Source organism: Neophocaena asiaeorientalis, unplaced genomic scaffold, assembly GCF_003031525.2.
Source record: "Neophocaena asiaeorientalis asiaeorientalis breed wild unplaced genomic scaffold, Neophocaena_asiaeorientalis_V1.1 scaffold26, whole genome shotgun sequence".
Taxonomy (NCBI): domain Eukaryota; kingdom Metazoa; phylum Chordata; class Mammalia; order Artiodactyla; family Phocoenidae; genus Neophocaena; species Neophocaena asiaeorientalis.
Genome location: NW_020173108.1, coordinates 8,477,598 through 8,502,923, shown reverse-complemented (window position 1 = coordinate 8,502,923; position 25,326 = coordinate 8,477,598). Strand labels below are relative to the sequence as shown.

Below are 25,326 nucleotides of genomic sequence, written 5' to 3'. Positions count from 1 at the left end.
AGGCCATGGCTCACAGGCCACGCAGGAAGCTGGGGACAGTGGAGCTGCCCGGGCTGCGTGCCTACAGCCTCATCAGCCTAGTGTGTGGCCAGGTTCAGATAGGATCACGATCCTGTGCTTTGAAGGGGTATCTATTTCTGTAAGGCTTGGCTTTGTTTAGGTTTTAATTAAGTACCTTTTAAAGGGAAATGATAAAATCTTTTTTGGGGGGGAGGGGAAGGGTCTAAATCTGAGCTGGACCGAAAGGAGCTGCAGAGCAGCCATGGAAATGAGGCAGAGCAAGGCAGCAGGGTACTGGGAAAGCTGCAGGGCCCCAGAAAGACCTGGAAGGAATAGCAGAGAGTGCTCTCACATCCTCTTATCCAGCTGGTTACCAAAGATTTGTTCTCATCCTTGGGAGTATTTTATTTTAGTTATAAACTTCCAAGTGAAAGATATATTATTGTCTTAAAATACTTTGTATTCACTTTTATATGACTTGCTTATCTTAAAAAAATTTTTAACCCATTTATGTATTTATTAGGATGTAATTTTTTAGTTTGAATTTTACCAAAGGAGGTTTGTGTTCCTTGTTACACTTACTATTTTAAAGAGTATGAAAAATAAGTTTTTAGGTTTGTTTGGCTTTGTTTTTTGGTAATATTTTTTTCCTTTTTGTCTAAAAACATTATTATCTAGAAGGAACACTACATTGGAAACTTAGAAAATATTTGAACACTAAAAGCTAAATCTCAATGTAAAAAATGCTTCCATTTTTAAACCTAGTTGACCCTGTTATAGTTTTATTTTTAGAATAAAAAAGGTAAACATACATAGGCAAAATTAAAGAATAGCTACAGATCCATTTCCATTCAGATTCAGATACATAGGAGATTGATTATAATATAAAGACGAAGTATAAAATAATTTTCAGTACCGTGTTTGAAAATGCTAAAATACTTGATCATGATGAAATTTTTTTTTGTTTGCTCTTCAGTTCCCATCATTTTCTATTAAATTGTATTGGAAGTAAAGCAAGGGAAGAAGAATTGAATGAAGATATTTTGTATTAGAAGCAGAAGAGGAAGGGGATTATTTATCAGGTTAATTATATAATGCAAATAGCATTTTAACCCTTTGAATGATGATGAAATATTTTCTGTCTTAAACTCTTTAGATAATGTCTACAGAAATAGTTTTAGCTTTTAAAATATATATACAGTATAGCAAGGAGTAGTTTTGAGCAAATATTTCCAACATTAAGTTTAAATTAATAATGGTTATACATGATTAAATTTAACTTTTTTTCTTTGTCTCATATTTTTAGATGTTAGATGTTTACAGTCTAATTCCTTTCGACAATCCAGATGGTGGAGTTTGGAAGCAAGGATTTGACATTACCTATAAAGCTGATGAATGGGATACTAAGCCCCTTCAAGTCTTTGTGGTGCCTCATTCCCATAATGACCCAGGTAAAATTAGTACTTCAAAAATCTAGAGGTTAATAAGCCCTTGTAGGCCCAGAGTATTTTAATGAGAATCTGGTATAACCCACTTCTCATATATTTGAGACGTTATTCTCTGACTTTTAACAATAACATTTATTTTATATGTAGTTGTGTTCTCATTTTATCAATTTATGAGCCATTCAAGGATAATACTTGTATAGTATGAAATAGGAATAAACACAAGGTTTTAGCTGGCTTCCCTGGTGGCGCAGTGGTTGAGAGTCTGCCTGCCGATGCAGGGGACACGGGTTCGTGCCCCGCTCCGGGAAGATCCCACATGCCACGGAGTGGCTGGGCCCGTGAGCCATGGCCGCTGGGCCTGCGCATCGGGAGCCCGTGCTCCGCAATGGAAGAGGCCACAACAGTGAGAGGCCCGCGTACCACAAAAAAAAAAAAAAAAGGCCTTAGCTTTGGGAGATGAAAAGTTATATGTATTTAAGGCACTGATAGTTCATTTTAGTTACTTCTTACGTATTGTGTGGGAGAATTATTTCATGTCCATAAACTCCATGTTAGAAAATGCAGAGTGCTCATGGGAAAGTTTGTATCTTTAAAATGTAGAAACAGTATAAAGTGGTTAAGAGCCTTGATGTTAAGCAGACATGAGAGTGAGTCCCAATCCCAACAGTGTTAAACAACTTTAGGCCAGCTTCTTAACATGAGAGTAAGTTTTTTCCTAGGTAGAATCAGGCTAAAGTACTTAATTCATAGGGTAAAATGTTAAAGGTATGTTACACAGCCCTAGAGTAACTGCTATCATTATCATTAATGTTATTATTCTTTCATATAACAACTTTTGTTATTTACTGGGGCCAGAGATATTCCCCCCAAGGTAAAGGGAAGTTGCTAAAATGATGATGGGAAATATGATTCGATGTTTATCTCTGTTAGTGTGAGGACACAGGCACTGAGTAAATGACCAGTGAATTAAGTTGCAGGATTTTTTTTTGTTATATACTTCCAAAGACCTCTTTTGAATGACTTACTTTTGCTTCTATTTGTTATTTTTCTCAATTTCATTATTACTATCAGAGGCACCATATTCATTTACTACTTTGAAGGTTTTTTTCTTTATTCCCAATTTTCAATTTTGTCATACTTATATTCTTTTCAACAAGTTTATTGTTATGTATTTATTTCTGTTTCTAAGACAATAGAACTTGTTACTTTATGTCCAGACAAATGAGTTGGTGAAGCTTTGTGTGTGTGTGTGTGTATGTACGCATGCACCCTGCTTTTGGGTGTGAGAGATAGTCTGGGAGATAGAGCTTGGATGCTGAAATGTTTGAATTTCCAGTATACTTCAATATTTAGAATGCACAGAGGTATAATATATGTGAAGTCACTATTGTTCTGGAAATTTGTGATGAGCAGTTACTACACATCAGCTTCTGACTTGGTTTCCTTGTCTTTGGTCTTAATGTCTTTATCTTTTCCTAAAAATCCCTATTAGTCTTATTAACTTTTTCTCTTACATGTTTTATATCACCTTCCTCCTTAGTCTTAGCCTTTCCCTTCAAATCAAAACTCAGGGTTGCCTGGGCACTGAATAAAGGCTACAGAGATTTGGAGCCAGGCAGAATGAAGCAGACCTTCCTGTGTCCTTGGGCTTATTTATCTATAAAATGTAGAAAATTGTGTATCTATAAAATGGAGGTCGTATAGTGGACAAGAATTAGTTATAAAGTAAGTACAAAAGGTGATGAAAATCACATCTAATAAAAATTCCTTTTGCTATTTATCTACTTGAGCACCAGATTAAATAGTACATTTGCATTTAGGGGACACATATGAAAAAACACAGTGTTTGTTTATATCTGGACTCACTCAGTGAGGTGAGGTGCTCACACTTTACATGTGGGATCTGAGACTTGCCTGTAGGACTGCAGATTTTTTTTCTGTAAATCTCATTTACTCTGAAATAGTCCCTCATTGAGTGAGATAGTGGCAGAGCCACTTTTATTATTTAAATTGTTCTCTCCTCCTCTTTTCTCTGCCAATCATGTATTGTTTAATTCTTGTCACTTAATTGGGTATGTGATATAATTCCATTGTATACTATTCCTTGTAGGCTTATAAATACACTTAGCGGTGTGTTTTACAAAGAGCTTCTAATGCAAACCCAGCTCTCCTCCCTTTTTGATTTTTTACATACCTTTATTATCCTTTCCTCTTTTCTGCCATCCTCAATTTCCATCAATCTCATTTCTTGTTATTCTATAACGTGGGCTCTTAACTGAAATAATAAAATTTGTAGTTTACCAGGCAATGTGCCAAACGTTTTATAAACATCTAATGTTCACAATAACTTTTGAAGGTTAGTGCCACTATTCATGATGAAGGTGTAACCAACTTGCCAAGGTTATGCAGGCAGTAAGTGGCACCAAAATACTTCCCTGTTAGTTTACCTGGATCTCCCACCCAGATAAACTTGAGTGTCAGAAAACATGTGTCTCTTGTTACACTCTGTCCTCATTGCCTAGCCTAGCACTTGGCATGTAGTAATCGCTAAATATATGTAAGGCCTTCACTGACCTGCCTCCATGCCCTTTTCACACGGTGTGTATACACACGCATTCATGCTTGTGTATACACACACACACACACACACACACACACACGCATTCATGCTTGCCTATAGGCACAAATATTAACTTCTCCTTGGTCTCCTTCCTGGAGTGTAAGCTCAATGAGGGCTCGAACTTTGTCTTATTAACCACTGGAGTTAATGCCTAGAACAGTAATCAGCACATAGTACAGAGTCATTCAGTTAAATAAGTTAGTGAACAAAAGAATGTGACTGCAGACTCAGATGAAACAGCTGACTTATTCTTTGGCCTATACATTTAACTTCCCTCCTTCACTTCTTCCTGCTGTCTACTTATTTCCATTCCTTTAAAAAATAGCTTATTTAAAATTACTTTTAAATACCAGTAACAGACAATATTAAGCTCTTAAAGGGCAGGGACTGCCTCTGCCCTTTAGACTTTGTTTGCATTAAGCTTCCTTCTTGTTGCAGTTAGTATGTTGTTTTGTGAGAAGACATTATGAATAACTGTTCCTGACTGTAATAAGTGAATCTGTCTGTTGGTATCCTAGCAACCACAGTTGAATCTTTTTGTCTTAGTGAAAGATGTTAATGACCCTTACCCTCAGGCCCTTCTCCACTTGAGACAAAAATAATGGTCAGAAACAGACCTTTTAAAACTAAAGTAATTTTTGCTATCAAGCAAAATGCTAGAGAAGAACCTGACTTTCCTTAATAATTTTCACTGCTCCTTAACAAGAATAGAATTCAGATAAACTAAATTATTCTGTGAAAAACTGAATCACTCATATCATGAAAAACCACTCTTTCAGTAGAGAAGAGATAAGTATGTACACATACATTCCAAGTCAAAGTGTGACTCTGATGGGAAATCTTTGTATAATACTCCTAAATGAATGTGCAATTAAGGCAGTTTACTTTCTAAATGAAATTTATAGAGATTTGTTTCCATTTTCTGCCGCAACAATTTAAAACAAACTTTAGCTCAGTAGTTTATCAGTGAAGTGTTGTCTGTTGGGGATAGAGTTTAGAAGATTCCTGTATTTAGTCACCGTACCTAAAAAATTATGTTGCTGTATTTTTATATGTGGAGATATTTTTCTTTTGGGATCAAATTGGAAAGATAAATTTCAAATTATATTTGTATATTAATAAAATTCCTAATTATGTCTTCTTCCAGTGCATAAGGACATGTAACAATTATATAATATTTTACGTGGTTTATATGAGATAAAACAAAGTTGGAAAGGAATTGTTAAGTAAATACTGATAATTTTGTACCTTTATGCTTTTGAAAAGTTTTGAATCATAGACCATGAAATTAAATGTTAGTTGATTGATACATGTTCATGTTGTATTTAGTAAGCTGATTAAAACACAGTTACAGCACCTTTGTATCTACAATCTTATTTCTTTGCTTCCCACTAGTTAAACTGCTGAAATATTTAGTTAATTTTCCTTCAAAGAAATCACAGTGTGTAGAGAGAAGATAAGGTATACTAAATGAAAAATTGGACAGCATATTGTTAGTTAAGCAATTTGTAAAATGAGTGTTAGAAAATAATCCCCTGTGTGGTATGACTCCAAAACAGAAGGAAGACCTAGGCCCAAGAGTCACAATGGAAAATACTTTTCTTTCATGCATTTGCAGTTCTTCTGCAGAGTTTTTATTGACTCGATTGAGTGATTAGGATTTTCAGCCTTTTTGTTTTTGAAAATTAAGAGCAGATTTTTGCATTTATTATTATATGATAATTTGAACTGAATTTGTTTATGTATCCTTATTCTTAAAAAGTTTGTGAAAAAGAACAAAAACATGTGAGGACATCACAGTGTAATGTTATTTCACAGCTTTTCTGTTCAAATACTGTTAAGCACAGTCAGAAGAAACCAGTTCTGGCCAGCCATGGTTGAGTGCTGCGCATGTAGGTGAAAGGCAGTGGGGACAGAACTCAGGCTGCCAAAGGAACCTGCCTAGTGGAATGAGATGGTCAGGAGGAGGAGAGCATTGTACGCGGGCACAGTTTGGGGAGTATATTTTTCTGTTTAGTTATTGTGGGATAAAGCGAATTCTTTCGTTTGGGCTACTGTGATGGGAAATTTGCGTTTCTGGAGCTAAGATACTATGACATTCATTGCCTGTCCTGCCTCAGGTTGTGTTTGGTGTGTGTTACTTCATGGAATCTGTCCTGCAACCCTGAGAAGTGGTAAATTTAAATCCCATTTACCAGGTGAGGACAGTAAGGTTAGAGAAAGTGTAGTTATTTGTTCCAGGTCAGTCAGTCATAAATAAATGGGCAGAGGAGTGAACTGGATCTCAGATTTACCTGATTCTAAGATCCACGTTCTTTCCATTTTCTATACTGCCGCTTAAGATACTTTATTTAGTTCAGATGATGCTAGTATTTATTTTCTTCTTGCTTTATGGGCATTAGTTAATTTATTAGCACATTTATCTGACCTTTGGGTTGTTAATAGAGTTGCCAGATTTAGCTGGGGAAAAAAAGAAAAACAGGCTGCCCAGTTAAATTTAAATTTCCTATAAACAATGAATAATTTTTTTACATGTGTTGCAAATATTGTATGGGACACACTTATACTAAACATTTATTATTTATCTGAAGTTCAAATTTAACCTGGCATCCTGTATTTTATTGGGCAATCTTAATTGTTAAGAAATAGTGGCATTTAAAAGTTAAATATTTACATGGCTCTTTAGGGTTGTCTTTTTAAGAGATCTCTAGAATTGGTGTATTGAGGTTCCTTTTTAGAGGGAAAAAGTCTGATTATTTGGGCTCTGACTGGACTGTATTCCTTAGGAGCACAAATGTCAGGTAGCGCCTAAGAGATGTAGGTGATCATGTAAACATCTCCCGATTCCCCTATTTTGATTACTTTTGTCTGTCATCAATCCTGGGTGCATCAGAGCTCACCAGTATGCTGGTTACACAAATAATTGCTGGCACTATGGGAATTTACTATGTTCCAGGCGCTGTTCTAGGTATTTTACATGTGTTGAATCCATCACTCCTCTCAGCAACTTTATGACAAAAAATCCTGTTTTTACCCTCATTTTGCAGATAAGAAAACTGAGGCAGAAGAGAGGATAAGTAATGTGTCAGTGGCAGGGCTGGGTTTGAACCCAAGCCATCTGGTTCTGGAATCAGAACTTGTAACCATTAAATATTGCCTCTTGCAGGTAATACTTCTGAACCCATAGGAGAGCTTTTAGGAAGAAAGTCTTTTAAGTTTTTCCAAACCAAATGCTATCTACTTTAGTATTATTAATCACGTAAAACATTTTAGTAACTCTCTTGCAAAAGTAGATTCCTCATTGCACTGTTTCCTATCCTTTTTTTCTTCTCTTCTATCCTTATTGAAACAGACATCTTTGTCCTTAAATACTAAATTAGTACATGAAATGGTGAGTGGTTTTCCTCATTGCTACATATTTTACGATTAGAAAGTGATTGAGAAGCCATATTTTCCAGCTTTTAAATGGTTTCTTCTAGAAGCTTTGATTATTTGCCCAGTATTGGGTTACTCATAAGGCTAAGTACATAGACTCCTCACATATCCTAAGAGTAATGCCACAAAAGAATATACATGTCTCTCATATTATAGACAACCAAACTCTATTTGGAGAGGACTTATTAGGCCTGAAGTGTCCTCATTTGGTGTGAGTAGATACTCATGGATGAAATTCTTAACAAGAGAGGGAGGTAACTTTAGCACCGACTTAGAAAATATTTTAGAGGTTGATCTCACAATTGCAGGTGTCAGGTATCAAGGTATGCAGGTCTTTTAAAGGGCATTTAGAAAAGCAGTACAGTAAGAGGTCACATTTGGCCATTATACATATACAGCTGGGGTGAACAAAACCCCAGCTGTCCTAATAGTAATGCAAATATGTTCTTGTGGTGTGGGATAGAATTTCCAGTGACAGCATCTTACATGGGTTCAAAAAACATGCTGTATCTCAAACAAGTTAATGGAAGTGAAGCTGATATGCTTTAAAAACTATTAGATGACACTGAATCACCTGGCAAAAAGGTTGGGTTATTTCGAAAATCTGAGTTTAAAAGCATTTAGAGGAATCAGCAGGTTTGCAGGTTTCCAAAGACTCAGCTTCATCTTTGACTCTCCCTCTACTCTCTTCTGGAAACTTAAGTCAATTAGTAAAGGCGCTTCATTTTGCCTCCTTGGCCTCTTATTTCCCTCTGTTTGTTTCCACTGCGATCAATTACCATATTTTAGCAGAATTATTGCAGTGACCTCATTTCCTGTTTTTCTTCTACTTTACCTTGTTAGTCTATCCTTTATACTCACAGTCCAGTTATTTTTGAAAACACAGCTCAGAATACCTTAACTTCCTCTCTCCTAAGTTCTTGGTGAGAAACAAGGATCGTTTAGAAGGTTTCTGTGATCTGACCCTCTACTTCTATTTATCTCACCATGCTCCCACCATGTAAGCTGCAGTGCAGCCATACCCAACTGCCTTCTGCTACCTGAAACTGACACACAATTTCATGGCTTAGTGTCTTTTCCATATCCTCTTCCGTATTTGGAACTTCCACCTTTTCTGTCTAACCAGATGACATCTAATTTAAGAATCTCTCTTCTGTCCTTCTGGTAGGAATTTACCATTTCTTTATTCCCACGGCATTTGGTTCATACGTTCACTGTAGAATCTGTTTTCATTTAGCTTAGCTTTATCGTTTTGCCCTTATTAGATGCTTGGTTTGTGTTTGAACGAATAAACCAGAACAGAACGTTAATTAGAACTCTTCCACAGTTTATTGGGGGGGAAAATAAGATTATTTTATAATAGAGATGTTGGAATTAAAATTAATCAGCATGTGAGTTATGGTAATACCAATTAAAGTTGTATGTGACCCCTTAAGTGTAAGATTGGATGTTGCAGTCGAATATTGAAGGGTTTGACAAGTGATGGAAGAAACCATTGTCCATGTTGAACATGTAGAATAACTTAATTACTAGAATAAAGGAGATTTTTTAATGCACTCTACTTGTATTTTTTAATTTGAGAATATTATGTTAAAATGGAAATAAATTGAAGCATGTTGTAGTTTTTCAATGTTTATTATCTGGATATAATTATTTTTGACTCAGAATCTTTTTATGTTTTCTTAACAGTTGGTACCTATTTAACTTTTGAGTGGAATTAATGTACTCATTAAAAAATCATTATTGTAGCAGTTAAAACCTTAACAGTGTAACAATGATTGGAGGGGCATGCCTTCTTCCGGATGTGTGTTTTTAAATCATCTTAGGGCTGACAGAGCCTTTTTAAATATAAAATAGGAACTTAGAGATATTGTTCAAAGATTATTAGGTTAGTATCAGAACAGAGAGTGAACATAGCAGAGCTAATAGTATGTGGTATCTTTGACCTTTGGTTCATTTCTAGTTGAAGTAGTAAGTTTGCATTTATACTCCACTTGCATTTTTTTCCAGTCCTTTCGGCACCACACTTCATTCATCTATCAAGCACTTACTGAACTCTTGCTGTTATAGACTGTACCAGGTGCTAGATTCATGAGAACTGACTCGTTTGAAGTTCAGGTTGTAGCACGTGTCTAGGCTTGCTTCTAAAATTTGCAGGACCTGGGGCAAAAGTACATGGAGGCTGTCAGACACTCTGTCTAAACATTTAAAAGTTATAAATCAAACTAATACATTGCTAAATAAAATAGGTCTCTTCCTACTCCCTTGAGAAATAGCTCAGAGATCTGGAAGTCCAGGTGTGGGTTTAGATTGCTTGGGCTCCACTTCCCCACTGGAATGTGCTGGTGTTGTGGGGAGAGCCAGCCTCCAGGTGGCCCAGCCCCCTCTCCTCCCAGACCTGGCCTGGTCTTAACGCAGGAGGGGCTCTTCTTGCAGACACCCCAGCACTCTTCCCACGCCCCTACAAACTGCAGCCCCTTGGCTACTGCCCAGGCTAGTTCGACTGTTCGACCTGCAAGTTCGACTGTCCTGGCAGGTAAAGGCATTATAGAAGGCCCTGGGAGGCTCAGAAAGCTGTCTTGGGGATGTTTGGACACAGATTTCTGGGTCTCGGGGACTCAGAAGGGCAGGGCTGGGTAGGACAGACTGGGCGGGCAAGTTCTTTGCGCTGTGGAAAGGGATGTGGTCAGAGGAAGAATAGGGAGAGCCCTCTCGAGTCCAGTGCTCAGGGTGGGGCAGTCTTTGCCCAGGTCCTAAGGGTGGTACTGTGTATGCCCTTGAACCAAATAAAACGAAGTGTTCCTTAAGAGGATCAGGTCTCCACGAAGTCTGTAGACTTCAAAGCTAGATTGGGTCCAAAATTTAAAAAATAAATTGTATTTTGTTAGTGAACAATTACTAAGTGTGTATTTGTTTATGCACATTAAAAATAAGCAGTAGAGTTTTCAACTTTATTAGTTTTCTGTTTTAGAACTTAAAAACATTTTATGATAAAATAGTGATAGTGAATTTGGAATTATGCTGGCTGTATAGAACTTCTAGTTGTGTACTCTTTGTTCTTAATATTTCCGCACTTACTTAAAATAGTGATTAGGTGTTTTATGGGTGATAGTGTTGTTAGAATGAGAAAGAATAAATTGAAAAGTATTAATGCTGTTCTAGCCCTGGTTCAATTTCCAAGTGTATTCAAGGGAAAGAAAAAGGCTGTGAATTGACCACTTAAGTAAATCAGTTTGCAACCGAATGTCCCAAGATTACTCAGTCTAGAGGTAGGAATATAATTTTATGTCACAAAAATTCGTCCCATACAACTTTTTGTAAAATACTATCTTTGTGATTGGTCTCATGTTGATATACAATTGGAGTTTTACAGTAATTTAGAAGAAGAAAGAGCCAATTCAATGTAAAAAGGAATACTTGATTATGCTATTGTATAAGAGCAGTAAAAGCTAATTTACTGTTATATTACTCGATATTGAAAGCTGCAAGAGGCTATCTTTCAGTTCATTCTTAATTAATTGTGCTGTATTATAGTGATAGTAGTATCTATTATAGATGAGTTTTATGCAAGACTTTTAAGTTGACATCTCTGAGCTTATATTTTGGCTCACGTAAATATCTTTGACATATTTTCTGCATGATTGTTGCAGGCAGAATGGATTAATCAGTTCCTCTATGAAAACTCCTGTGATAAACTATTCTTTGAAATGGCCTGAGTTCATAACAACGTATAACTGATGAAAATAAGTAATTGTATTTAAGAAAATAACCCTTTCACTTATTAATCTTCATAAAGACTATTTTTTCTAAATTTGCCTCTTCTGCTAGGTTTCTAGTGTTTTATTATTGAATTAATTTTGGAGGCATTCCTCTGTTCATAGTTCCTTTCTTTAATTGAGTTATCAGTCAAATAATTAGGGATTAATTTTGACCTTTGTTAAAATTTAGGTAGTAGATGTGATGTCTTAGGGACCATAATTCTAGTAGAGTCATTTAGTAATTTAGATGGTCCTTATTGAGTACATATAATAACATGGTACACAAATTGATGTTACTTACATTTGATTTCAGCTCAGTCTTGCAATACAGAGGTAGATGTATAGTAAGTATTATGATGGTGTTTGGTAAAGTAGATTCTCTCTGCATTTTTTGAATAGTAATAACACTTATGTTTTCTAGTGTGATATTGGTTCGCCAGGGCTGCCCTTAAAAAGTACCACAGATCAGGTGGCTTAAACAACAGAAAATTATTTCCTCACAGTTCTGGAGGCTAAAAGCCCAAAATCAAGGTGTCTGCAGGGTTTGTTTCTTCTATGGGTCTCTTGTCCTGGCTTGTAGATGATCATTCTTCTCCCTTTGTCTTTACATGGGCTTCCCTCTGTGTGTGTCTATGCCCTAAATGCCTCTTCTTAGAAGGACATACATGGTACCTTGCAGGTATTGCAGGTTTGGTTCGAGACCACTGCAATAAAGTGAGTCACACGAATTTTTTCCCAGTGCATATAAAAGTTTTGTTTATACTGTATTCAAAGTGCAATAACATTGTCTAAAAAACCACAACATACAGACCTTAATTAATAGATACTTTATTGCTTAAAAGTGCTAGGCATCATCGGAGTCTTCAGCCGGTAGAGGGTCTTGCCTCGATGTTGCGGGCTGCTGACCGATCAGGGTGGTGGCGGCTGAAGCCTGGGGTGACTGTGGCAGTTTCTTAAAATAAGACTACAGTAAAGTTTGCTGCGTCGACTCCTTCTTTCATGAATGATATCTCTGTAGCATGCAATGTTGCTTGATAGCGTTTTGCCTACAAGTAAGACTTCTTTAAAAATTGGAGTCAGTCCTTTCAAACCTTTCCGCTGCTGCTTTATCAACTACAGTTATATAATATTCTAAATCCTTAGTTGTTATTTCAACAGTCTTCACAGCATCTTCATCAGGAGTAGATTCCATCTTAAGAAACCACTTCTTTGCTCATCTATAAGGAGCAACTCCTCATCCCTTAAAGTTTTATCAGGAAATTGCAGCAATTCAGTCATTTTCAGCCTCCACATTTAATTCTGGTTCTCATGTTTTTCCCACCACATTTGCAGTGACTTCCTCTGCTGAAGTCTTGAATCCCTCAAAGTTATCCCTGAGGGTTGGAATCAACGTATTCCAAAATCCTGTTAATGTTGATATTTTGACCTCTTCCCATGAATCGCAGAGGTCCTTAATGGTATCTAGAATGGCAAATCCTTTCCAGAAGATTGCCTAGACCCAGCAGAGGAATCACCGTCTATGGCAGCTATAGTCTTATGAAAGGTATTTCTTAAAGAATAAGACTTGAAAGTCAAAATTACTACTTGATCCATGAGCTGCAGAGTGGATGTTGTGTGAGCAGGCATGAAACCAATGTGAATCTCGTTGTACATCTCCATCAGAGCTCTTGGGTGACCAGGTGACCATTGCTAATGAGCAGTACTATTTTGAAAGGAATCTTTTTTTCTGAGTACACGGTTTCAGTAATGGGCTTAAAGTATTGAGTAAACCGTATTGTAAACAGATGTGCTGTTATCCAGGCTTTGCTCTTCCATTTATAGAGCACAGGTGGAGTAGATTTAGCATAATTCTTAAGGGCCCTAGAATTTTCAGAATGGTGAGTGAGCATTGGCTTTAACTTCACTAGTCACCAGCTGCATTAGCCCATAACAAGACAGTCAACCTGTCCTTTGAGGCTTTGAAGCCAGGCATTGACTTCTCCTCTCTAGCTAAGAGAGTCCGAGATGGCATCTTCTTCCAATAGAAGGCTGTTTCATCTACATTGAAAATCTCTTGTTTAGTGTTGCCACCTTCGTTCATTATCTGAGCCAGATTTTTCTGGATATCTTGCTTCAGCACTTGCTGCTTCACCTTGCACTTTTATGTTAGGAAGTTGGCTTATTTCTTTCAACCTCATGAACCAGCCTCTGCTAGCTTCAAACTTTTCTTCTTTATCTTCCTCAACTCTCTCAGCCTTCATAGAATTGAAGAGAGTTAGGGCCTTGCTCTGGATTATTAGGCTTTGACTTAAGGGAAGGTCGTGATTGGTTTGATCTTCTATCCAGACCACAAAAACTTTCTCTATATCAGCAATAAGGTTGTTTAGCATTCTTATCATTCATGTGTTGATTGGTTAGCAGTTTTCATTTCCTTCAAGAACTTTTCCTTTGCATTCATAACTTGGCTAACTGTTTGGTGCAGGAGGTCTAGCTTTTAGTCTCTCTCAGCTTTCGACACGCCTTCCTCACTAAGCTTAATCATTTCTAGCTTTTGATTAAAGGTGAGAGACATGTGATTCTTCCTTTCACTGAACACTTGGAGGTCATTGCAGGGTTATTCATTGGCCTAATTTCAATGTTGTTTTGTATCAGGGAATAGGCAGGCTGGAGGGGAGGGAGAGAGATGGGGAATGGCCTGTAGAGCAGTCAGAACACTGTTTAAGTTCACTGTCTTATGTGGGTGTGGTTTGTGGCACCCCGAAAACAACTGCGGCAGCAACATCAAAGATCACTGCTTACAGTTCATGGTAACAAATATAATAATAATTAAAATTTTTGAAATATTATGAGAATTACCAAAATGTGACAGAGACACAAAGTGGGTAAATGCTGTTGGAAAAATGGCACTGATCGATTTGTTTGACAGATGGTTGCCACAAACCTTCAATTTGTAAAACATGCAACACCTGTGAAGCAAAATAAAGCAAAGTGCAATAAAACGAGTTATGCCTGTATTGGATTAAGGCCCATTCTCATGACTTCATTTTACCTTCATTATCTCTTTAAAGACCTTACGTCCAAATGCAGTCACATTCTGAAGTGGGTGTTACTGGGTGTTAGGACTTCAACATATGAGTTTCAAGGGGACACAATTCAGCCTATAATGGGGGCATAAAATGAATTCTATGCAAATTGAAGTGTTGGGTAACCAATATGTTTAAGATGTGGAGCAATTTATTTAATGTTTTAAATAAATTGTATACTCTTTCAAAATTAGATGTTAGGAATATCTTTTATTTCTCCTTTGACCCAGTTTGATTGTAGAGATGTGGAAGGGGCAATTAAAGACTGATGATGATTATGATAATAATAATAGTAGCAGCAGCTATTATTATTATTATTAACTGCTATATTATATACTGGGCTCAGGTCTGAGCACTTGATATTTTTTGTCTCTCAGGGGTGCTGCATGGTCAACAGGGAGTTAGGGCATCTCCATTTAAGGATAGGTTGAATTTTCTTTGGGAATCCAGATGTGGATCCTGGCCTCAGTGCTCTGGGACAGGGTCTAGGTTGTGCCTTTGTGAAGCAAGATGGGATTCTTTGTAAACCACTATTTTATGAGACATCTTTGCGTTTTCTGTAGGTACAGGCTTTTTATTTAAACATGAAAAAGTTGACTTATTCAGGTAGTATTCTTTGGTGACAAACCAGCTTAAAAGTGCTCCAGATCAAGAAAGTCCTATAAAGAATATTTTACACTATATTCCTATTTGGCTCATAGCTTCATACCCATCACTTTGTAGGTGCTCAGTAAATAACCGTAGAATGAATAGAGTTCACTTAAAGCAAAAGGGAGAAATATAGTCACACTGGCAGTGCCCTTTAGAGGCTCATATTTGCATTGTCAGAATAGTAGGTTTTTGTTATTTTCTGCCAGCAAATACAGTATGCATTGAATAGTCACTTAATTGTAGACAGACAAAAGAAATAGCCAGTTGTATCCCTTGTATCTTAGACCTCCCACATGCTTGAGGCTTGGTAACAATAGCACAGTAGTTAAGCCTATCTCTATAGAAAGTCCCCTTCCTTTTAGATTTCATAGGTAAGAGGTTATGCTCAGCAGGGTATATTTTGTGTCCCACCAGTAGGTGGAATTGGTGGCTGTGTATGTTTTGCTTCAGCCACTCATCATGTTGCTTTATTACTCTGCTGGATGGGGCTGTATTTGGAGCTATAGGTCTTGTTAAAAATATTTCTTTATAGTTGAATTGCAAATGTCTTTATTATTATTATTATTTTTGCAAATGTCTTTAGATAAAGTTTCCAGGATCTTTGAGATGCAGTAGGAAAAGTCAAAGAACTAAGTTGTCAACATCAATTCTTTTTTGAAAACAACTTTACATAGATGTGTACATATTTGTTGTTTGATTATTGCTCTGCTGCTGGCTTTTCAGTAGAGTTTGTACTTGTGATTTTCTTTTTCTTAGTTTAGGTTACTTAATGGATAGGAAATTTTAGATGTGGTATGAGAGAGGATAAAATTTTGATTCCATATTATGAGAATATTACTGTCAACTTGTCAACACTGTTCAGATTTTTTTAATTTAAAAAATTCCTTAAATTGGGCTTCCCTGGTGGCGCAGTGGTTGAGAGTCCGCCTGCCGATGCAAGTAAATTAGAGATAAATTATAAATAGTTGAATTAGATATTATAATTACATATGAAATGCTTTTTGGCTTTTTCATTTTTCTCATTGATATCTGAATTTGTACAGTTTTAAGAGTATTTTTATCATTTCAATATTAGTGGCTTTTTTTTTTTTTTTCTTTGCGGTACGCGGGCCTCTCACTGTTGCGGCCTCTCCCATTGCGGAGCACAGGGTCCGGACGCGCAGGCTCAGCGGCCATGTCTCACGGGCCCAGCCGCTCTGCGGCATGTGGGATCTTCCCGGACCGGGGCACGCACCCGTGTCCCCTGAATAAGCAGGCGGACTCTCAACCACTGCGCCACCAGGGAAGCCCTATTAGTGGCTTTTTGAGTCTCACATCCATTTAAGTGGAATTTCATTAACTGAAAACGTTTGCTAAATTTTTAAATATGTCTTTATATGAATGAAACGTGAGGTTGTGCAAGGGTAATGCAATGGAATGTGACAGTTTAAATCAGACATATGAATCAGACCTTTGTGGTATATTTGTGTCTTAATTTAGGTTGGTTGAAGACTTTTGATGACTACTTTCGAGAGAAGACTCAGTATATTTTTAATAACATGGTCATCAAGTTGAAAGAAGACCCACGGAGGAAATTTATGTGGTCTGAGATCTCTTACCTTTCAAAGTGGTGGGAAACTATAGATATTCAGAAGAAGGATGCTGTTAAAAGGTTTGTTTTTTAAAACTGTTTTTTTTTTTAATTTGGTAATATTAAACATTAATTATACAGTGAAACAGGTGTTGAATTTTTAGAACGTGAAAATTCTTAGCTTTATATCTGAAAGTTAAAATATTTCTTCACATTATGTTTTTCCTTGATTCTGGTTCATCTCTGAAAAAGTGACTTGAAACTTTTCCATTGAAATCCTTATGTTCCATCTTTGTCCTAGAAATGGAATTACTAGGTCAAAGGGGCTTAATATTTTAAAGATTTTTTGAAGCATATAATCAAAGTGACCCCTAGAAGGGTGGGTTTCAGTGTATTCTTCAGTCTTCCATATAGAAAGGTACAAATTTCTCTGCATATTAGGCAACAATATAATTTTTTCTAAAAGTTTGACCAATTTAAGTGGTGAAAAATGTGAATTTTTGATTAGTGATAGTGTTCCATGCTTTCTCATATATACAGGCAGAGCTTTTTTTGAATTGCTTGATCATGTACTTTTTCTTACTGACTTGTAAGAATATTTATTATATACATACCAACCTTTATTTTTCCTGAAGCTTTATATTTCTTCTTAGTGTTTGATATAAAGACTTTTAAAATATTTATGTAGTCAAATGTATTAATCTGTTTTCTTGATTGACTTTGCTGTCATATTTAATATGCTGTCATATTTAAAAAGCCTTCCCCAATCCAAGAGATGAGATAGTCTTTTTTTCCCCGATTTAGTTTTTTATTGTTCACTTTTATAAATCCTCCAGTTTATTTTTTTAATGTGGTGTGATGGGAGGTTTTGCTCCCCATGTCTCCCTCCTCCCTGCTCCCAGGACTTTAAGGATTGTCTTAGCATCAATTGCTTTCTTTTACTTATTTAACATCCCATATACAGTGCTTACTGTATTACTTCCTATTTTAAGTACCTTGCAAATGATAACTGATAATCCTCGCAACAATCCTGTGAAGTAGATATAATGACTATCTTGATTTTACAGATAAGGACACTTGTCATCCAGGGTCACCCAGCTGCACATGCTGCACTAGTTACCATCCAGTCCAGCCTGTCCAGCCCCACAGGCTGTTTGTTCCCTTGCACGTTGTGCTGTGCTGCTTCCCTAAGACTTACATAGTCCATTCTTTTCTACTGACTTGAAGTGCCATCTTTATTGCATTTCAATATGCATTGATTTCTGGGCTTTCTGACCTGTTTCATGGACTTTTCTGTTTAACTGTAATTGTTGCGGCCTTATGTGTTTCAATAACAGACAGTTTAAATCTCCTCTAGTTTCTCTTTATTGAAAAGGTCTTTTAATGAGTGACCACTTAATTTTCCCAGAGAGCTTTAGAATTAACTTGCTAAATTCTTCCTACCCTATCAAAAAAAAAAAAAGGGGGGGATTTTGATAGACATTGACATAAAAGTTTAAAGGTAATTTAGAGAGAATTGATGTTCCATTATTATCTATCAGACATCCCCCCGCCCCCCGAGAGCATGCTTAAAATGCTTATAAGAGTGGCCAGGAAGGTGCCATAACTGAAGGCTGAAGAATCTGAGGATCCTGAATGTACCAGGAGTAACTGCCACACCCAAAGGGACTACCCCTTCTTCCACTCCTGCCATGTGTGGCCACGGGAACCAGAGTTGTCAGGATATTCTTCCAGTTATTTTTGACAAGCTAGGATTCCAAAATGTTACATAAAATGTCTTGACTTTTTAAGTTGAAATGTTAGCAGCTAATTTAGGTTAACATACACACACACACAAATCCTTCTTTTAAATCGAGTTACCTACTGGTTTGCAGTGTTCCAAAAATTAAGAACTGCCCTGTGAAACCCTGCGGAATTGGTGTTTGTCTATACATATTTTTTCTTTTACTAAGTTTAGAGATTAAAACAGATTTTTTTTGTCTGTCTAGGTCTTATATTGCTCCTTGAGTACAAATAATACTTCATAGTTTCTTATAATTTTATAGTGTTTTACTCAGATTGTTCAGATTTTAAGATTTTATTGCATCTGTAGTTATTTTGTTTGCTTGTTTTTGTTTGTTTTCTTGTTATTTGGGGGAATCTGATTTTTTGCTTCATCTTAATTAGATCAGCTAAAGCTTTTACTATTTCTGTTGGTTTTTGTACCCCCCAAAAAACTATTATATTTATATTTTACTGGTATTTACTCTTGACTTTTCTGCTTTTATTTAATTCCTTCTACCTGTTTTTTACTAATGCTAAATGGGCCAGTTGATTTATTTTAACAAGGAGCATTTCTCCCTCTGTTTGCCTTTTTACTGCTCTTATTAGCTTTCACATTTTTATGTTATTTTTTTCCTAAATATTCTGTATGTATTGTTTTCTCTTTGACTTGAGTATGTTAGGAAAATTTTCAAATTCCTGTTTTTTTCTCAGTTATACTTTAGGTGTTAAAAGGTGGTTTTAATGTCTTGTGGTCAGAGAATATGGACTGCACAATTTTTATTCTTTAGATTTTTGAGAAACAGTGCCATTGATCCCTAAAATTCCAAACTTTTGCCATATATCTGGGTATGTATAATTTATTAAATTTTCCATCTATCAATTCAGAATATTTTTCAGCTTATGTTTTTTTGCTCTTACTAATTAATTACTGGTTTTATTTCATTTGTTTTAGAATTCAGTTATCTAATTGTTAAGTCTCTGGTCTCTCTTTGGCATATGCATTTTAATTTTTTGGTTATATTTACTGCATTATGTGAGGTTTTTCTCAAGGTTTTTTGTTTTCTTTCCCACCTCACATTGTTCTCGATGGTGTGGAGCCTGTTCTTTTCTGGCTTCAAATGCTTGGTTTTAACTATGCTTTTTAATTGCCCTTTAGTTCTGGGTTCTTTATATTGTTGTCTGTAAGTCCAAGCATTTTCCTTTTTTTTAATTCATCCATGAGCAATAACATGTATCCACACCTGGAATTTGTTTCAAAACAGAGAGTGTAACTCGACTCAAAGCCCTTCCTTTTCTAACCAAACACTTTGTTTCCCATCCATTTCACCTGATTTCCTTTTAGGAAATGGTCTCCAAACACGGAAGTCAGATCCTTCATTGTCCTGCCCCAGGTCAGATAGGTCAGTGATGATGAACTCAGCTAATCAATATATTATTTCCCAGGGTTTTGAGCCTTTAGAGTGAAGCGAGGCTAAAGAGATGGAAAGAAGGGAAGCAGAATGGAGGGGAGGTTGCAGGTCAGCCCTCACAGCACTGGTGCATCCGCAAGATTCTTCCTGTCCTGTGTCACAGACCCTGTCATGCCTGTAGCATGGCATCTCATTTTTTTCCAGTCCTTTGTTAAGCCTGGACTTTTAGCCTGTTCTCAGTTCTGTGTACCCAGGACTGTCCCCCAATACATTTCCTGTTCAGTCAGTCAGTGTTGCTTGCGACCAAGAAAGCTAGCTGATGTATTTCTCCTCAAATCCTTTGTTGGAGAGCTGGGTTCCAGAAAAAACAAAACAAACAAACAGAAAAGCTTAATAGATACATAGGTTTGCTCCCATTATTTAAAATTCTGAGCTTGTACTAAGTGGCATTAATGATAGAATTTTTTGGACTACTACTGTAATGCTTATGCAATGGCTTGTTTTTCTCTTTTTGAAGATGAGTCTGTGGATTAAATATCTGTACCTAAATTTGCAAGCTACCTGTTGAAGAGAAGAACCTATTAATTCTAGCAGAGTTCTGTGTAAGCTTTTATTGTCCCTGAAGAATATCAGTTGATTGTGGGAACTTAACAGAAACGTAACTCAAGTGATCCTCATAATCTATGCTAGCAATGACTTGTTTGATTCTTCCCCCCTGTGGCAGCAATATTCAGCTCTATCAACTTTCAAAAATGAAAATCTGGTTAACTAAAGAGAGATCCATGCATACAACATCTAGCTTTTTTATTTTGTGTGACTCAGAGTAATTTAATCAAGTATAGTCATGGTTCCTACTTGTAACACATATCCAATGAATTTAAAAGAAACTACCTTGTTATAATCAGCACATTTTCCATCTACGCTTGTTTTATTTTGAAAATGACTGGTATGCTAACATTCTTTTTACTTTTTAGGCTTTCTATTTGAATACTTTTTGGCTAAATGCAGTTAAGTACTGCATGACGTTTATAATACATCAAAATGTGAACCCTATTCAGAGTCAAACAGCGGAAACATTAGCCTTAGCGTTTCCTTTGACTAGCACCCAGCATATTACATATTCATTTTTCCTCTCTGGGCTCTGAGACATTGAGAGTTTTTACATTGCATCTGCTTCTGCTGTTGAGACCAGTGTTCAATTGAGAAGCGCACTGGGCTGTTGGAACCTAGAACAGTTTATGTGTTTGCCAGAATCTTGACCAGCTTCTCTGTGTGGACCTTTTGGTATAATATAAGGCTCCAAATGTGTGAATGGGGAAGGGTACCATTAGATATTGTGTCTTCACTGCATTGCTGGATTTCATTGCTTTGCTGAGACCGCAAAGTCTTTATCTAATCTACCATTCTCTTACTTCTTTTTTCCTAGGTTTATAGTTAAGTGAACCTTCTACCCTGTCCTTACAACTATCTCTGCTTATTGAAATCAGAGAAAAGTTTGAGATTACTTTCTTAAGTAATACAAATCCAAACTTACATTTTGCAAACTTACATGCATTCTGCATTATGAGTCCACTAGAAAAAAAAATACCTTTAAAGTTCTTATACTAGCTAATTTATTATACATTTTATACAGGTCAGGTTTTGTGCTATTTAACCAAAGCCTGCTGTAAAATTTGCAGAGCAGTGAGAAGTTACAGTGTGTCTTGTGATGTTCAGAGTAAATTACAGATTTGGATTTAGTTTAGAGCCTAAAGATACATAGCATTTCATCAAAGGAATCAAAGCAGTCTCTCAAAGGAATCAAACCAGTGTCTAAAATAACTTTGATTCTACTAGTTGAAGCAGTGGTGTACATTTATTTTAGAAAGTATGTATCCCATCCCCATTCATCTGGATTGAGGTGTCTTTGCTTTGCTTTCACCTCTCATTTACATCAGCTATAGGCAAAAGCCATGAGGACTTCTCAGCCGCTGTGTCTGTTGGATACTTCTTCAGTCCTCTGGGAGGATTTCTTTGCAGCATTGACACTGACCACTCACTCCATTCTCCTTAAAATTCTTTCCTTTTTTTTTTTTTTTTTTTGTCTTCTGTGAGCCAGAGCTCTTTCTCCTGGTTCTAGTCCTGCATTGCTGAACATCCCTTTGTCATCATCCCTCTGACTCCCTCCTCTGCTCTTTCCTAAATATCCCAGTTCTCTTCTGTGGGGTAGCACCGTTTTGGTTCTCCTCATTTTGCATGCCCTGCCACACTGTTGTTTTAATTTCCAGGTGTGTGGGCTGCTTCCAGATCTAAAGCTCCAACCTCGATTTCATTCTTCTTCCCTAGTTAAGGGTAACAGTAACAGCTAACACTATTGAATGCTTACTCTGTACTCCGTAGGAGGCTTGTTCGAAACACTTAGATGTGTTCATTCAGCCCATCCTGTAACATCCCTATGTGTTAAGATCCTTCATTATTCTCATTCTACTGCTGAGGAAACCAATGCAGAGGTGGTAAGGAATGCACCTAAGGTCCCCCAGCAATTAAGTGTGGACTGAGGACCAGAACCAGGAAGGCTCACCCCAGAACCAGTGCTCCTGCCCACTGTGTGCTCTGCCTTTCGGTCTGCTGTTCATGTCGTCCAGTCAGTCCCCACAAGCCTGTCAGCTGTGCCTTTTTAGTATCTCTGCACAGTCACCCCCCCGCCCCCGCTCTGTCCCCCTTACTCTTGTTTCCTGCTTTAATGAAGACCTCCAACTGGTCTTCCTGTTTCCAGCTTTGCCACTTCCAGGTGTCCTCCATTTCACCCACAGAATTAGGTTTCTAATATATGAGTCTGCCCATGTCTCTTCTTGGCTTTCAGATGCTTCAGTGACAATTCATTGTCAAAAGGTACAGCCCAACCTCCTTTGCCTGGCACATCCTTGCTTTTGTCCTCTGATTCCTCCCTGCTTGTCCACCCTTACCTCAGATCACTTCCTGCCTCACACCCCCCCTCTTAGCCATGCTGAGCCACGTGGGTGTCCTCAGTCACAGGTTATTTCCTGCTTCTTAGGAACTTGCCCATGAGTTTAGCTGAGAATATATTTTTCCTTTTGTACATTGGATAATCTCAATCCTATTTATTCTTCAATACTCAGCTGAGATATTACCTTATCTCCAAAGCCTTCCTGTATTTTCTCTGTCATCTATTCAACAAATATTGACTGTGCTAGACTCCAGGGATACAGGAAGTGAGTGAGACTTACCTGATCCCCACTCCCAGGGCAGAGCAAGGAAGACAATATAATTAACACAGTATCAGAATAAAGCATTTTCTTCTATGGAAGCAAGAAGTGGGTCTTGGAAAGCTTCCTGAAGCAGGTGGTATTCAAGCTGAAACTTGAAAGCTGTTAGAACTAGCCAGGTATAAAGAGGGTGGCAGAGGGTGAGGAAGGAATTCCAGGTTATGAGTGGAGAATTGTGATTATGGGCTAGGGATTAGCAAGAACATGGCATGTTCAGACACCTGAAAGAAGTTTATTAGGCTGCAACAGTGCAGGGGAGGGTGTGCATGCAGGGGCTGAGTAATATGTGGTCGTCAGGGAGATGCAGATTAAAACTACTACAAGATACTATCCCAAACACCTTAGAATGGCTAAAATCAAAAAGACTGACAACACCAAGGCTTGAAAAGAATATGCCGCAACTGGAATTCTCTCCAAAGTTAAATATACATCATGTGACCTGGGAGCTCCTTCCTAGGAATTTATCCAAGAAAAGTAAAAACATGTTCACCAATGTTTTGGTGAACAGGAAACAGTTCAAATGTCCATCAGTAAGATATTGGATTAAAATTTTGTGCCATATTTAAACAATGGAGTACCACTCAGCAATGAAAAATAATGAGTTACTGAAATACACAGAAGTATGAATGAATCTAACACATTAGCAAAAGAATCCTGACACCAAAGAGTATTGTATGACTCCATTTTATGAAGTCTGAGAGTAAGTAAACTAATCTATTGTGATATAAATCACTAAGTAAGAATGTCTTTTTTGTGGGGGGGGGGGAGTAAGGTAGGAATTGATTGGAAAGGGGCAGAAGGGAACTCTCTGAGTTGATGGGAATAGCCTATGTCTTGAGTATACAAATATCAGTTGTTTTGGGTAGTAACAGGGGTATAAACAATTGTCAAAATACATCAAACTGAACACATGTATATTATGTGTTGTTATATCTCAATTATAAATACTTTAGAAAATACAGTACATCCATAAACTTAATGATATATGTCTGTTTATTAAGATGGAAAGATGTTCATGGTATATAGTACTAAGTGAAATAAATTGATTAAAAACTATGCCTACCATAATGCTTTATGCATTTATAGCAAGATATTGAGTGGATTTTTAAACTTTATTTTTCAACCTCATATATTTTCTGGTTTATTTGAATTAACAGTTTATTTTGTTTTAGAAAAGTCAGAAAATGAAGTAATATTTACTATACAGTGAAATATTTAAAGTATATCTGATTATTAAAACTTAACAGAAACTATTAATTCAATCGTCTAATATAAGAAATATTCTTAAATAAAATCTCGTGACTATTTTATGCTATAGTTTTGTTTGTTTTTAGTGCTTAGGAGAAATCAGGGTAGTATAACATTTATAGTTTAGAAAAAAGTTTTATTTAATTCATATTTTAATATAAGCCTGAATATATAAAGGGTATACAATGAAAGGTAAGGTGTGACTACTCCTGTCTTCTTGGCATCTAACTCTTCTCACAGGAGGCAGCTACTTTGACCAGATGCTTATCTAATTTGTAGATACACAGGAAAAATATGTGCATGTACATATGTGCAAAGACACATTCATATTATACAAATGATAGCATGCCATGCACATTGTGCTTTTTTTTTGAGTGCATCTTTTTTTTTATTGTGGTAAAATGTACATAACTTAAGATTTACCATTTTAATGATTTTATGTGTAACATTCAGCGGCATTACATATATTCACATTGTCTTGCAACCATAACCATCTCCAGAAGTTTTTCATCATCCCAAACTGAAATGCTATACCTATTAATAATTCCCCTTCACCTCTGCCCTGGCAACTACCATTCTGCCTTCTCTCTCTATAAATTTGACTATGCTAGGTACCCCATATAAGTAGAATCATACAATATTTGTCTTTTTGTGTGTCTGGCTTATTTCACCTAACATAATGTCTTCAAGGTTCATCCATATGGAAGCATGTGTCAATTTCCTTCCTTTCTAGGACTGAATAATATTCCATTGCATGAATATACCATGTTTTGTTTTTTCATTCATTCATCAATGGACGTTTGGATTGTTTTTACCTTTTGGCTATTGTAAAAATGCTGCTATGAATATGAGTGTACAAATATCAGTTTGAGTCCTTGCTTTCAGTTCTCTTGTGTATATACCCAGAAGTGGAATTGCTGGATCATATAGCAGTTCTGTGTTTAATATTTCACAGAAGTCCCATACTGTTTTCCACAACAGCTGCACCATTTCACATTGCCACCAGTAGTACCTGAGCTTTCCAGTTTCTCCACATTCCTTATCAACACCAGTTTCCTGTTTTTCTTTTCTTTTCTTACTTTTTTTTTTTTTTTT

The 25,326-nt window shown here is 36.7% G+C and overlaps 1 protein-coding gene across 1 annotated transcript in view; it reads left to right on the top strand.

Moving 5' to 3' along the window:
- Positions 1–25,326, top strand: part of MAN2A1 (mannosidase alpha class 2A member 1) — a 161,666-nt gene that overhangs the window by 31,168 nt on the left and 105,172 nt on the right. The window contains exons 3-4 of the mRNA XM_024743371.1: positions 1,307–1,451; positions 16,454–16,625. Of these exons, the coding sequence (XP_024599139.1) occupies positions 1,307–1,451; positions 16,454–16,625 (317 nt within the window). The remainder of the gene's footprint in view (positions 1–1,306; positions 1,452–16,453; positions 16,626–25,326) is intronic.